Source organism: Mercurialis annua, linkage group LG5 (assembly GCF_937616625.2).
Source record: "Mercurialis annua linkage group LG5, ddMerAnnu1.2, whole genome shotgun sequence".
Classification (NCBI taxonomy): Eukaryota; Viridiplantae; Streptophyta; class Magnoliopsida; order Malpighiales; family Euphorbiaceae; genus Mercurialis; species Mercurialis annua.
In genome coordinates, this window is record NC_065574.1 from 8191096 (window position 1) to 8207188 (window position 16093).

General features: G+C 36.0%; 1 protein-coding gene across 2 annotated transcripts; it reads right to left on the reverse strand.

Annotated features, from left to right (window-relative positions):
- Window positions 1-357: 357 nt before the first annotated feature.
- On the reverse strand, window positions 358-11755 carry LOC126681283 (pre-mRNA-processing-splicing factor 8A). 2 transcript variants are annotated; one of them, XM_050376798.2, is made up of 23 exons: window positions 11279-11755; window positions 10522-10738; window positions 10017-10407; window positions 9267-9753; window positions 8385-9175; window positions 8032-8300; window positions 7593-7907; window positions 7194-7498; window positions 6651-7105; window positions 6412-6538; window positions 5651-5892; window positions 5436-5559; window positions 5166-5355; window positions 4946-5053; window positions 4398-4651; window positions 3547-4163; window positions 3356-3462; window positions 2984-3238; window positions 2258-2893; window positions 1967-2164; window positions 1600-1878; window positions 1213-1455; window positions 358-775 (listed from the first exon to the last, which is right to left on the reverse strand). In XM_050376798.2, the coding sequence occupies exons 1-23, from the start codon at window positions 11560-11562 to the stop codon at window positions 584-586; spliced, it is 7086 nt and encodes a 2361-aa protein (XP_050232755.1). In that variant the 5' UTR covers window positions 11563-11755; the 3' UTR covers window positions 358-583. The 2 variants fall into 2 exon arrangements, with proteins under 2 accessions (XP_050232755.1, XP_050232754.1); XM_050376797.2 differs by having other exon boundaries at window positions 8032-9175.
- Between the last annotated feature and the right edge of the window lie 4338 nt (window positions 11756-16093).

A 16093-nucleotide genomic window follows, 5' to 3' on the forward strand; every position in this document is an offset into this window, starting at 1 on the left:
ACAACTTTTAAAATATGTGGTGCCCACATTTTAAAGGTTACATTATTTTTAAAATTTGATGCTTATGTCATAATCTTATATATAATTAACCTTTTCTAATATTACACAAAAGTAATCTCGTATAAATGTATAATTGATTTGATTTAAAAGATGTTACCCCCGTTTATTCTTTTGAAGTCAAGAAGAAATTCATTAAAAAAAAAATCAGAAGCATCTATATAAGGGACACTCATTTAACAAAGCTATGATTTTATCTTCTACCAAGAGTAATTCAAATTTTATGGAACTGACTTGAAACAAAACATCAACAAAGTTAATCCTGAAGCTGACTCCAAAAAAGTCGTCTGACAATCAGAATTTAAGTTGCTAGGCTTGAACTTCCATTGCTACAAAACATATATTTACAGCTCATCAAGAATACACTACGGCGGCTGATATACAAAAGTAATCTGGATATGTAGTGTACAAGCACTACTACAACACTGTATTTTTCTCCCACGGATATGATAGATCAAAACTACCAACTAAAAGTTGCAATCAGTTAGAACTCGAGGCATAAAATTAGAACTTCGATTCACTTCTTTCAAGTGAATGTATCTTCACGGTCGCCCTCAGCAATATCACCTTCCTCCAAGTTGCTGAACTCCAAATAATGAGTTGGTCTATGGTCCTCGTGATAGTACTCCCGAGGTGGGCCCAGCTTGATTCCGTACTTCATGCTTGTTTGATGCTTTACTCCCATGAAGTTATAGTTCCATGGGCCATTATCCGCAACCTAATTTACAAAAGAGTTGACTATATTATCAACAAAACACCCAATTCCTAAACCTGCTGTAAACAGTATTACTTCTACAAAGTTATAACTATTATGGTTTTAACTATCAATTTTCCGTCTGAACATGCATGTAATAGGCAATTAACAATAAAACAAACTTTTTATCAATTAATCTAATTAATTGTCAATATTTATCAATTGGACCAAATGAATCAATTTTGAAAGCATTTAAAAGAGGCTAATTGAACAAAAAGTTTGAATTAAGTGATCAAATTGTAAACTAATTGATAATTATTTACAAGTTTATGGGATCACTTGATGAAAATAATAATTTAAATGTTAATTGTTCATCACGTGCAGATTAAGGAGGAGAATTGGAATGTAAGTCGCCCAATTTCTATATGGTTATAGGAAGATAGCAGTAATATTGTACTCACCATGTAGAAACCAAGGAAGCGGTCACTCAACAGCATCTGGACCTTCTCATAATGAGTTGGTAAGTAACCATGAGGATTGCTTCCAGTGTCCTTGTTGACACGTCCCCATTCATATCCACTTGGGGTAAGCTTATATGCAGTTAGCGAGCATGATCCAGGAGTGAAACTGCAGGTCAAGATGATACACTTCTCACCATCCCACTGCTTGTTGTTCTCCAAAATCCGAGCATGAGAAGTAAGATCCTGCAAACAAAAAAATAATCTCCAAGTCAAGCAACAATGAAAATGGGAATAGGGATGAAAATACTGCAAGGCCACAATAAACTAAAAAGAGGATGGTATGCGGTACGTGTAGATCATATCAGGAATCAATGAAAATGGGCAAACCTGTGGGGACAACTGAGGAAGCTCATTTGGTTGGGTATGCATCCATCCCAGAGGCTCCAAATCACCAAGGAAATCATGTTCCGGCAAGGCTGATGGAAGATTAACTTGTTGATGTGTCCCCCACTGTGGCGGCATGACAATACAGCGGATTTCCTTAACCTGAGGGTTATCTGGGGGACTTATACCATACAAGTACCCAGCAATTTGTGTTCGTAAATCTGCTATGCAGATAAATTTCTTCAAGATGTTTTTGGGCATGATATATGTATATCCAGTTTCCTGTAAAATTATGTACAAAAAACATGAGCAAATTGCCAAGAAACTGAATCTTCCAACAAAGCTAAAATAAGACGGCGGATATACATACTTTGATATCCTCTGAATTGACATATATATGATTAACCCTAAGGTACAGATTTGTGGCTGAGATTGCTCTCACACGCCAATCCGTTTTAGAGCCAAAGGCAGCCTGTTCATAGGGACTTGTAGTTGTCACAATCAGTTCATCACCATGCACATTCGTAGTTCTTGTCGTGACAGCTGTCAGTTGATTTGATTCTTTAGCCTGAAAAATTATCAAGATGTTCGTTAGACCGCTTAATAACTAACAGGGATGGACCAAGGATTACAACATAAATGAAGCCAGAAGACATCATACCTGCTTCTCAATTTCTGCTATCTGTTGCCTTTGTTGAGATGGAGGCGTGATCTCAGCTCCAAGAATAATATCACGAATTTCAGATTGTGTCAGGGCTGATGTATTGACATTGTTCTTCTTGGCATAATCAGAAAGAATGAGATCTCTTAAAGCAACCTCAACCTTCATCCATTGATCATCATTCAGAGAAGGCCAGATGTGGTGTTGCTCAGTGATTATGGTTTTGTCAGGCTTTAAAAGCATTTTTGCCTTCTCATTGTTCACATGAAGGGCACGGAGAATCAAAATGAGTCGAGAAAATGCAGTGTATGATGAGATACTCTTCAGCCAGTCATCATAAATGTTGAACAACACCATTTGTGGCTCTGTTGCCTTCAATATCAAATCACCAAATTTCTCTATCTTCAAGCACGCCTGGAATGGCAACTGCAACTCACTTCCTTTAATAACTATATTTGGGAAATCAAGTAAGTGAACCTCCAACGGATCAAGCATTCCTTTACGAGTCACGATAATCTGTTTCGGTTGCTCTTCAACAGGTAGAGAACGCACAAGAGCAGCAACTTCTTCCGCAGTCTTCCACTTAGCTAGTTGACCAAGACGCTTCTGTCCTGCCCATACACTAGTGTGGATGACCTGCAAAAGCATCAGAAACAAATCCGAAAATCAGAATATACACCATGTAACAGACAAAACCTTATATAAAGGTTCAGACAAAAAAATTACCTTCAGAAACAGCTGACCAGTCCTAGGATTAAAAATAAAAATTGCACCATTGATAGGTTTTGTGGTAAGGTTTCCCTCGAATGTCTTGTGAATCGTGACACGATACACATTGGTGTCGTCAACAAACCAAATGATCTGATTGCTAAAGATCTCGCCATAGTTCTGAGATGACAAATATGGTTCTGTAGGCTCAGAAGAATACAACTGCAAACCTTTCCTTATCCTCTCCCTCAAAACATATAAAGCTGGGTTCGACTGCATCAGAACAAACAGCCAAAATTGATGTTCATAGGATTTCACAAATTCATCATCTAATAAACACACAATACTTAAAGGTCAAAACAAACACAATCCCATTTCAGGAAACTGTACCTTCATTATCTTATTCATTGCCTGAGCTAGCAGTGGCTTTGATCCAGGGAACCAGTTGCCAAATGCAGAGTGCAAATTGTATGCCAGATCAAGACCAATCATCACCCCTACAGAGAACATGTAAAAATAAATTTAAACCAAAGGTAGGAAACTTCAATTTAGATTGGCAAAAGGCAGTAAATGGATATTACCTGTAGGAGATGGATAAATAGACATGTTATCTGTTGTGTAATCCATAAACTTGGCACGGGTATAACGCTCAATATCGTGAGAGTCGTAGTCACCCCATCGAAGTTGTACATCTATCCAGTATTTATTGCTGGCCTTCTGATCAAACAAATCTTTTGACTCGGCTACGAGACTGGGCTTTGACATAGGCCACCTATGAGCAGCAAACAAGAGAACGTCTGCGCAGGAGCTGTTCATCTTGTAACTCTTCCTTGGATGGATTGTTTCTTTCTGCACAGTTTCAATTTCCAGAGCATCCAGCTCCTGATCTAAGACTTGACACAAATCCATAACAACACTCTCATGAATCTTCTGCCACAAGTGGGCTCGGAATATCTGAATCAATGAGATCTTTAAGGTTGGAATCTTTCCATGCATAAAGATACCAGTTAAGTCCAACTGCACCTGGAAACCCACATAAACATTTGCACGATTTATCGTGGGTGACCACCAAAGAGTAAACCTTCTATTGGGAATTTGATTCAGACCAGATCTCTGTGCATTGGTAAGCTTCTTGTACTTCATTGACTCTTCAAAACCAGATGCCTTCTCCCAAAACAGACCTTCCCAGGTAGGAAAACTAAAATTGCAAAGAGATTAGAAAGAGTTTTATTGACCAAAGTAAGAGTATCAAGTGTCTACAATTGCAGTCACATAATTCACATGGAATTGAAATGAGTAAATGCATTTTACACACTCAATAGGCATCAGTGTCATCACCTAGTTAAAGAAAACATCCATTTGCACAATATATTATGTTCTCTGATAAGACTCCCAATTAGAACAATAATGATATAGAGCAGGAAATACTTACTATGTTCCTTTAAACAGCGTATGCTCAAGAATTCCCTCAACACCACCAAGAGCTTGGATAACATCTGTACGGTAATTGTTCAAGTTCCAAAGTTTCCCATCATGCCTCTGGTGTGTCCACCAGAAAGGATTTTGTTTTAGAACCTGATATTGCTTGAAATCTGTACGCACTCTCCATCCTTTGTCATATGCTAGAGTGTGACGATCCTTCTGAAATAAAGTATTAATGCGTGGAATCCCCCTATCCCATGAATCCTGTCAAAGTAATTTGATGAAGGATTAAACTCACTTAAGTTCAACTAAGCTTCAGCCACAAGCTAATTGGAATCAACTCTAAGAGTTCTGCTTCTCCATTTCAATAGTTGGATATGGGATTAACAGCAAAAATTGTTAATAAAAGCCTCAAACTGAAAATAATTTACGCCAATGGATCGCAAAAGCATCTCAAATTATTTACCAACAACATAAGTCGCTGAACTATTAGTGCAGAACCAAAAAAGAACATAAATAAGTATTAGAGAATCAAAATGCAAAAGAAGAAAGATTTACTTCCAAATCTTCAAGTGTTAAACGCCTGTTTTGCGCCTGTGCTTCCTGCCGCTTAAGAGCATACTCTGCCCAGACACGCTGTGAATCTATGAACTCACTCTCCCAGGGCTGTTCAGAAATCAATAACGTATATATGAAAACATAGGACACCACAACAGAGATTAACAAGCAGTTACATATGGGGAGGGGAAAAGAGAAAATGGAGCCTGTAACACTCCACCTGAATGTAGCGATAAAGATTTGGAATCAGCTGGTCCTCCTCATGACTCATTCCACTCCTGAAATGGGTTACACCAACATCCGTTTGCTGGCTGTATCGTAGGTCACTTTGTGGGATCAATATGTGACCCATTGAAAGCATTCCAAGTCCTCCTATTTCTTTGGGAGTATAGAATATAACAGGAGGAAATCTGAAAAAGAAGCCAATTTAGACCAATGTCACAATCAAAACTTAAACTAAATAAAAGCAACCCTGTGAATAAAGACTTACCGGCTAGGCATTTTTGAGTTCAAACCAATCTTGATACGAGTTTGAATTTTGTTTTCACATTTAACAAGCAAATCTAACAGCTCTTGTGTATGCACAGTCGCTTCACGGAAATAAGTCATTAGACCTACAGATAAAAGAGAAGACAGAAAATATGGCATTCAGCAAGTAGACTATTGCAAAAGGAGGGACCAAATTAAAATAAGACACTACATCACCTATCAGGGCTGTATTCCATTTGTTCACAATTTTTGTGAACGTAGTTGATCCTGAAGACATAAGAATCTGCCTCACACGGTTTTCAAACACCTTCATGTGTTCATCGTCAACCCGTAGGAAAGCAACTGCAGTCCGTTCCTTTGTCTGCTCATTCTGCAAATTCCATACTCCATCCTTTGTATTGCTAAATGCTTCCTGAGTCATCCTTATTTTAGGAAGTATTCGAACTTCAAAGCCACACCTACAATGCAAGCATAAACAATTTAATACTGGAAAAAAGGAACCAAACTCAGACCAGTCTTACAAATAGACTAAAAATATGTGAACATAAACCTAAGGATCACATGAGGAATGAAGCCGGTGAACTGAAATTATGTATATCTTTTTGGCATTGACAAGATAGAGCAAAATGTGTTAATAGGGAAAAAAGCTAAGTGGTGATTTCACTGAAAATAAGTACGCAAATGAACAGAGGCAGTTCTACATTTACTTAGCAAGCATCGTGTGAACACATGCACTATTGTGCAAGCAAACATAAGAGCTTTAGAATTCAAATAGAAATTCAATTGACATAAACTGTCATGCTCTTGCTTTACATTCTAGACTGAAAGGTGTTGAGAAAAAACAAAAGCAAGTTCCAGTGAGATTCCAAAATCAAATATTGAAATCAAAGGGAGAGTTAATAGGTTTGAAGACCTTATGCTGATTGCAAATTGAGAGTGGAAAATGTGAATCAGAGAAAAAAGGAAGCAAAACTTACATGCTGAAAAGCAAGTTTGGATTGTCCTTGCTGTAAGCAGAAACAAAGCTGTTATCCCAATCCAATGTAGTTATGCTTCGGGGAAGACGATTCCTCATATCCCAGAATACACTTCTCCCAAGATTAACTGAAGAGGCAAACAAGAAGGATATTAATCTCAATAAATAAAATAAACTCAATAAAACTAGAGTTGCAGTGGATGAAGAAAGAAAAGAATGAAGATAAGAAAAGATACAGACCATCATGTTTCATGAGTCTCATTCTTGCATCTCTTGGCCAGCATTTCTTGTTCTGGTATCCAACCATATTTTCATTGTTGGGATCAGGATGCTCAGTAAGATACCGCTGAATGAGATCTCGGGCCTCTTCATGAGTGAAACGGAACAATATATGCACCCTGTCAATGTACCTAGAATATAGCCTTATAGGGTGTCTTGTCTCAACTTTCGTATCCCAATATGTGATGAATTCGTTTGGTTGATTTGGTGGACCAGCAATCTCGCTGGCCCGGGTCAATCCAAGAAGCAAGAGATCAAGCACAAGTCCGTAATACTGTACAACAAACGATGCAAACTGTAGACCACGTATCAAACCATATGAGTTTGTGTGACTCATATCTTTGTAGGACAACACAACATTGTTCTTTGCAGTGACATAATCAGCAATGTTGTGATCAAGAACCAAACGAAGAAGCCTGTCAAAACACAACTCTATCAAATAAAATCATAGAACTGGTGAAATAATTTCTAATATGATTAACATAATATCTGAAGGATGCCTACCTGTTAAGCATTGTCAAGTCAATCTTTTCAAAGAACTTCTCAAACTTTGTTTGAAGCATAACCACACATTGTCCATCACTTGTGTCCCAAATACCCTGCAAATTGTTTATACCTTGACACCATTTATATACAAGCAGTGGTGGCGGCTCAGAATCTGCAGGCTTAATCCAGTTTGGAAAGAGATGGCGCTTGTCACCTTCATACCATAGATATTGGTCGAGGTAAGCATCTGTTATTTTTTCAAGAGGTTCTATTTCATATACTGGAATCAAAGAACTATATAAATCCATGAACTCTATGCCGACCTGCATAAAAAAAATATAGTTTATCGTATTGGTGCAGGTCCTCTGCGAGGTAGTGAAATTGAATTCAACTGATTCTCGAATTATATTAACTCACTTCTTTAAATGCACGTTGCGTAAGCAGATGACGCTTAATCCTGGATAGAGCCTCATGTGGATTATCATAAGCTTGTTCAATAAGGCCTAGCTCTTCCCTCTGTAGTTGGTTTAATCTCACAGCTACACTATATGATTCTTTCAATCTTTCCAAAGCAAGTATGAGTAGCTTGGTGTCATGCTTGTATGATAACGGAGGAAATGGAATAGGAGAGAACTTTCTGGATTCCAGCCAATGCACTGTTGTGGTGTAAATGGCAACTGCTTCCTCCGGGGTAACATATGGACCATCTTTCAAGTAATTGTGCTGACGTTCCTACAAGAGATAAAAAAAAATAAAGAATTAGCGAAAGGGAATAGTAAGTATAAGGACATTACAAGCAAGAATACATAAATATTAGAAGAAATATGATTTTCCTAAAAAAAAGTAAAACTTTTACCTGTTCTGCCTTTAGCCAAAGGCGAGTCAACCTTCCTAGATTCTTCCTACAAACTGTCTTATCAACCGTCGCACCTCTTCTTATACGCTCACGATTATAGTGAGCAACATTTGTCCACCAATCTGCTTTAGATTTCACATAACGAAGAATCATGTTTTCAATAGGAACTGGCAATCCAGGCACTTTCCATGGAATGTTCGCCTTCCAACAACGCCAAGCCTCACTAAGATGCTGCAATATGGTTCTAGCTTTATTCTGTTTGATGCCCTCTGAAATTTTATTACTACACGTTAAGTACAGATATAAAACACAACAAACATCAAAGTAAAGAATCAAATGTAAAAAGTTATCACCTGGCATGGCATCAAGAACATCGTGCATGACAGCAGCACGAAGCTCCAAGTCAAAATGACTTTCCACACGTTGCTTTGTCACTGTCTTAGCAGTTCCTTTTGAGTGACGCCCTTCAAACTGGCGAGCAAGAAGATTCCCTAACCACCGTTCTAGAAGAGGCACAATCCCACGGAGGAAAAATAGCCACACCCTCCACATTGGTGCCCAGAATCCACAGCCAGGTCCTTTTCCCACTGGACCAGTATTGAAGCGGTAATATATCAAATGCTTCAGATCCTTGCACATTCTAATCTGTCGCATCAGCCTATATTTGTAACGGTACATGCCAGTCAACTGGCCAACATGAGAGAAAATATATTGCAGACCATCAGCAAGTTGGAAGGCATCAACATTACCCAATCGGAACTGAATATTGGCATCAACTACAAGCTTCGTCAAACGCAAGATCTCACGGCATAGATGAAAAGCATTGCCAAATCGTGACTTCTTGCGTTCCTTTGTAGTTAAGGTTTTAACAGGCTTCAAGTTGAAATTATAATCAAGATGAAGGTAATTCAAATTTTTCCTATGTATCAACAGATTCAGCATGTTATAACCCTGCTTACAAACTTGCAATCCTGCTTCAGCCCAATCAAGTTCTGTGGTCTGGAAGAACTTGGTTGCACCTAGAGAGCGAAACAGGTGCTTTTTCTTTTGCGCTTTAGGTGGTCGATGATGCAGCTCATTCAAAACAAAACATTTCAGCAGTTTTTGATAGCTGACTCTAACTTTTACTGGATATGACGGTGGACTGAAAAAGAAATTAATTATAGCTATCAGTTTCAGCACATAACAAAAGTAGGTTATATATGTCAATAGATCACGTGAAATGAGAGTCTTACCAATGCTCCTTATACCACTCCGATACAAGGGGTATATCTTCTGCGCGTCGCATCCGACCAGATCTCATGTTAAAAGGCCGTGGTGCAAGTAACAATGAAATGCCAGCAGCTGTGGTATCTGTATAAAGCTGAGTATCTTGCAAAAAAGGTTCCACTCCTTCAGGTAAAAGGAAATCTTCATCGTCATCGTCATCATGAACCTTCTTTTCACGACGTTCCTTGTTCGTGGAGGTTATAGGATGTATCAGTGGATCATAATAGAAAGCGGGTAAATCCGGATCCTCAGCTTTAATGTACATGATCATGGGTGTGTGATACACACAAAGTTTCACTTTCCTGGGCCTGTTGTTATATAGATGAGGAAATGCAATTCTATACTCTGTCCTAAGAGGTGACCGAATGATGAGTTTGTTTATATCATTAAACTCATTCCAATCTTCATCCCCCTTCTCCATATCACGATATAAAGGTTCAAACTTGGGCCCACCTGCACAAAAATAAATTAATGCTCAGGTCAGGAAACAATCATGCAGCAGCAGGGAGGGGGAGTAAGCAATCCCAGACCCTCATCAGTCTGAGAATTCTAACATGATAATGACAACATATCAAAGCAACAGCCAGAACAGGTTCCACAACGTTAAACTTTGACACCATAGTGGACAACTAAATTTAAGAACAAACATTTTTTATTTGAAGTGATGCTGAACTGAAATAAACAGAAAAAAGCAAAAAGTCATATAGAACACATACCAGGAATACACATGTTCAAAGCTTTTGCTGTGAAGAAGGACTCCATGTCAAATAGGTAAAAATAATTGCGGTCAATTAGATCAGAGAGGAGCTGCCCTGCCAACCGGTGAAGAGTTGCCATAATGGGAAGAGAGAGATGCCATTTCCTGTAGCTTGGACCATTAATAAGCTTTGTTTTCACAAGGGGCTTGTGATCATAAAACCAGGTGTACACTGCAGAATCTTCTTCTTCATCCAACTCTAGTTGAATAGGCTCTAAAGGATCAACGTCTAACAAATTGTCCGCATAGTCCAATGGAGGTTCCTCATCATCAAATGGTGGAAACCTCATCCTCTTAAAATGCCGTCGATCCCTCTTCTCTCTTCGCATCATGATCCACATTGAACCCCACTACACCAACATTTAAAATACAATCAGCCATGAAGATGATAAATAAAAAGCACCAACAACTAATATCCACAAAGAAAAACAGAGAGAGAGAAAGAGAGAGACAAGACACCACACCTGAGCTAAGTAAATAGGCTCAACAACCCATGGAATTTCATTTACAAAAGTGATAGCTCCAGTTATATGATACAGAACCTTCACATCACGAACCTGCTCCCATGGCATAGGCATATTTTCAAGAAGCTTATAAACAGCATGAGGAATGAATTTAAGGGCCCCGAGATACACACGTTTATCATGACGATATTTCTTAGAGGACATGTCCCCATGATCTCTGTCAAAAACATCACACCACAACCAAATTTAATTAAAATCATATTCTTCATCTTCAAAGAATTCAATCTACAAACAAATACATATACATACATATATTACTTAAAACAGGCTAAGTATACACTCAATCACAAACATAGTCAGCAATATCACACTTCAGTATAAATCATGTAAAAAATACAATTTATATAGAAAAGATTAAAAAAACGCCACACAAGTATTGCCCCATGAAACTAGATTAAGTTGATTAAGAGACAAAGACTCATAAAATTTCAAATGTTAAACAGAATAAATTATATAAGAAAGCCTACTCTGAAAGGCATTCAAAGCTCCTGGAAATCTAGTGAAACACTGACTACATCGAAACATATATAAAACAATAAAAGCAAAAGAAAAGACTCACCAATTAGTCAATTGAGAGATTAAAAACCACCTCCAAATAAACACAAAGTGCTTTTACTAAACCAAAAACGCAACTACTAGTCAGATACCAGCAACAAACTACTTAAAGAAACATACAAAACCCTAAAAATTCACTCACCTTATGATCTTCCTGGCATGTTCGGGCGGCATATCCTCCTTCTGAGTCTCAACGAATCCAAACTTCCTCTTATCACTATACCTCTTCGTATTAAGCTGCTGCCATTTCCTTGCCTTCTCTTCTAACCTCGCCTCCGCATCTGCCGGCGTCTGAGGCGGTGGCGCTTGTCCTTGCGGCGCAAGGACTGTGTAAGAAGGTTGCGCCGGCATCTGAGGCGGTGGTATGGAAGGACCGCCGGTTCCCGGCGGCATTATCGGCGGTTCTCCAGCGTTGCTGTTCCACATGGTTTAAGAAGTGATTATGAGAACAGAGAGAGCAGCAGATCTGTGCATATAGCTTCGGATTTAATGTTTGATTTCGCAAAAATGTTTGTTTTGTGGTTTTAGGGTTTTAGAGTTAAAAAGACAGTGTGTCTAGCTCTGCCTACTAGCGAGCGCTGTAGAAGAGAACCAGAAAATTCGAAGCGAAGGCGAGTGTGAAAATTATTTATCTTTGATTGGAGATACGTGTGGCGGTGGCAGGCGCGTGAGCGGGTTTAAGCGAAGGAATCGAACCTTTTTGTGAACCGGGCTAAGATTTTAGGGCTTTTTACACAAACAACCTATTTTGCCAAATTCTTATCTTTTATACGGGTCCAAATTTGTCTTTTCTAAACTACCATGTGCGGCCTATTTTATTACTTTTATACGGACTCTATATATTAAACCCTAATAGCATACAAATCATAATTTCATTTATTTTCTCTCTCCTCATCATTCAATTCTCTCTTCCTCTCAGTTCATCTTCCTTTTTTTTTTACCGTTCACCGTCTTCTGCTGAGCCGTCCTCTGTTCCTCCGCTCCTCCGCCATCGTTCTCATCATCATCTTCGTTGTCATCTTTGTTAACGTCATCATCTCCTCTGCTCATCGTCGTCATCTATTTGATTTCAGATCTATAATTTATTCATTGTTCTTCTTCTTCTTCTTTTTTATTTTCAGATCTACAATTTTTTATTGTTATTTCACCATTAAACATGTATAAAGATTATATTTTAAGAATATAATGCTAATTTCATGTTATGTAATGTAAATTTATGGTTATATGGAATAAATTTTTGTTATTTATGCACTTTTTGTGTTTGGTTGTATTTCTGTGTTTTTTTTATTCTGCAATTCGATTTATTGATGATGGTTGATTGCTGAAATATTATAATATTACAGTGTTGTTGATTTTATGTTGATTTTGTGTTGATAATCAGTTGGTATTTCTTTAATTTTAACATTGAAAAAATTTATTCTAAAAAAAACATTAGCAAATTAGATAATTTTGTGCGTGATATAAACTAAAAAAACAAAATTTAAATGATATTAGATAAGGATATGTTAGCATTATCATGTTGACATGTTGTTGATTTCTTGTTGATATTTTATAGATTGTCACAATTTTTCAAAAAATTATGTTTTATTTTATTTCTTATGTTGATTCGTTGTTGATTTATTGTTGACATTATGTTGATATGTATTTCAACTTTTTTTGATTTTCAATTTTATGTTGACATGTTGTTGATATAGTGTTGATAACATGTTGATTTTTCAATCATTGAAAAAAAAAATATAGTTAGTATTAAATTGATGTATTAATGAACTATTGATATGTTTTTAATAATATGTTGATTGTTTTTGACTTAAATCAATCAATATTTTCATTTTACAAACATCTTGACTAAATTAGCATTAATTGTTGATTCGTTGTTGATTAATTGTTGACATTATGTTGATAAGTATTTCTACTTTTTTTGATTTTTAATTTTATGTTGACATGTTTTTGATATACTGTTGATAACATGTTGATTTTTCAATCATTAAAAGAAAAGTAAAGTTAGTGTTAAATTGCTGTACTGATGACCTATTGACATGTTTTTGATAATATGTTGATTGTTTTTTGCTTAAATCAATCGATGTACTCATTTTACAATTAAATTAGCATTAATTGTTGATATCATGTTGACATTATGTTGATAATTTGTTAATATGATAGTAGTAATTCTACTAAAGAATAATAAAGGTACAAAATGTTTAAAATAAATGAATCAGATAAAGATATTAGCATAGTAAGTAATCAAAACAATATGAAAAAACAACAACAATAATTCAAATGAAAAAATAAAATTATTCTTACATATAAAAATAAAAATATATTAAATATACACCAACACAACAGTTCACAAATTAAAGAAATTTATTTCAAAATATTTTTTTTCCTCAATTCTCTTTGCAGCTGTACATTTTCTTCCAAATCACTTGTATAACTATTTTGCGTTCCACCTCTCATCCCTAACTAAATTTTGACAAAGACGGTTATGATACAATTTCATTTCATCTAACGAAAGTTTATTTCACAGACAATATTATCTTATTTGTCAATGTTAAAAGAAAAAGAATCAGTAGATATCAACATAATATCAACATAAAGTCAACATAAAATCAACAACACTGTAACATTACAATAATTCAACAATCAATCATCATCAACAAATCATCCTGCAGAATAAAAAAAACGCAGAAATACAACAAAACACAAAAAAATGCAGAAATAACAGAATTTTATTATATAAAATCACAAAATTATTCTATATAACATGAAATAAGTATTAGATTCTTTAAAGATACTCTTTATACATGTTTAATGGTGAATCAACAGTAAAAGATAAACATATTTCAGATCTGAAAATAAAAAAAAAATAAAAAAATTCAGATTTAAAATTAAAAAGATAAAAGAAAGATGACGCGGCGAGACAAAAGCGGAACGATGGAGGCGAAACGGCGGAGGCGGAACGGCGAAGGCAGAACGGCGAAGGCAGAACGGCGGAACGGAGGAGGCGGAACGGCGAAGGCAGAACGGCGGAACGGAAGAGGCGGAACGGCGGAAGCGAAGGAGCAGAAATCGTGAAAATTTTCTTTCACAGCTCAAAAGAAATCGTGGAGAAGAAGAATGATTGAGAGAAATAAGAAAAATCGTATAAAAGAAAGAAATTTGAAGTATAAGTTATCAAAGTAAGAAAATGAGGTAGGTAAAGTAAAGATTTAACTTGTCCTGTATAAAAGTAAATGGGCTGGCAAAATCAGTATTTTATATAAAAAGCCCAAGATTTTAGGCGGTTCCTAAAGCCCACCAAACACAATCCAGTCTGCACTCGAAAATCACCTGTTAAACTGGTCGTAAACTCGCGCATTCCCACGGAATCAAGTCGATATTTAAGTTAAATAATAATATAAAAAATGTCAAAAAATTAAACTAATAAAATCTATTACAATATTCCGGCAATAAATTATTTTAATGCATAATATAATATAATATATATATAAAAATTTGATTTGAAAAATTAACAAAAATTACATGTTAATAATAACTTTTAGAAATTAATTAAGTGTTTTATTTAAATTTGAAACTCGTGAAAATACTCATTTAGTGTAAGTATTTTATTCAAATTGAAAAAATAATTACTACTATCTTTTAATAACAACTTTAAAAAATTTAAAAATGAGTGTTTTATCTAAGTTGGAAATTCATGAAAATGTTCTTTTGATCCTCTCAATTATATAAGTATATAGATTTTTTTTCGGTCGATCAACAAAACAGGAGCAATTTTATTACTAGACTATAGACGGCTATCTAAGTAATAGATTATAATAGAAAAACAGAGGGGACAAGTAGTAAAAACTAATTACGGTTTCTACTTTTAATCCAAATTGCTTCTTTAATCTTTAAGAAGAATTTTTTAATATTCATAGGATTGTTGTCTAATATATAATTTTTCCTAACGCCTCATATGTGATACCTCATAGCATAAAAGAATGATTTTCCGTTTTTGATTTGCAATATTTTCTTTTGGTTAATATGCATAATCTATTAATTTTTATACACCATCTCGAATTAGCATTCACCATCAACAGACTGACATCCCGAACACCACTATAATGAGCCTAATATGTTGGGATCGAGTTGTTCCTAATGTGGTTCTAGTCAGCTTGAGCACTACCATCAATTAGATCTGAAAAATTCCATCGACTACCAAACCAAAATGAGAAGTCATTTTCATTTTTCAATTTATAAGCAAATAAATGTCCAACCATTCCTCTAACTTTAAGTAACTTCCACCAACTCCAAAAACAGTCAAAGAAATTGGTTAGACTCCAAAAATTCAACCTTTTAAGATTGTTCTAGATAGCTCAATTAACCCACAGTGAAGGCTGAAAGGTAACTAAACTCTATCGCTTGCAAATGACAGCAATGTTCTAATTCAAAATGGATTGATCTCTAACCAGCCAGCTCTTTTTACTAGAACATACTTGATCCCAACATATTAGGCCCCTTGTTTTTTTAACTTCATTATCGACCCAAAGCAAAATAATTTCCTATACACATTCTCCGCACCTTTGATTATAGCCTTAAGGAGAATAAAGATGGTACGCCAGTAAATATGCGTGCTCATCGAGATCGAATGGATGAGCCTTAATCATCCAACATAAGACAAACACTTGGAAGACCAATAAGACACTATGACTGTAATTTTTTTGATGAGCTTTATTGCAGTGACTCTTTAACATATTAGAGGAGATGAGAGGAATACCTAGTAATTAATGGGAGCTCTCCTTCTTGAAACCCCATGATCTCAATAATACCATCTCTAATGGTATGAGGAATACCACTAAAAAGGCTGAATATATAGTTTGACCCCCGAACTTGTACCCTTTTACCCATCTAACATTTAAACTTAACATCTCACCTATCGAATCCCTGAACTTGTTAAATAACCCGATTTGACCCCTAAACT

Coding starts and splice junctions, on each gene's coding strand:
- LOC126681283 (XM_050376797.2), bottom strand. CDS start 11,562: ATGTGGAACAGCAACGCTGGAGAACCGCCGATAATGCCGCCGGGAACC. Junction 10,408..10,521: donor AGCCTATTTACTTAGCTCAG/GTGTGGTGTCTT, acceptor ATGTTGGTGTAG/TGGGGTTCAATGTGGATCAT. Junction 6,539..6,650: donor GAGACTCATGAAACATGATG/GTCTGTATCTTT, acceptor TTGCCTCTTCAG/TTAATCTTGGGAGAAGTGTA.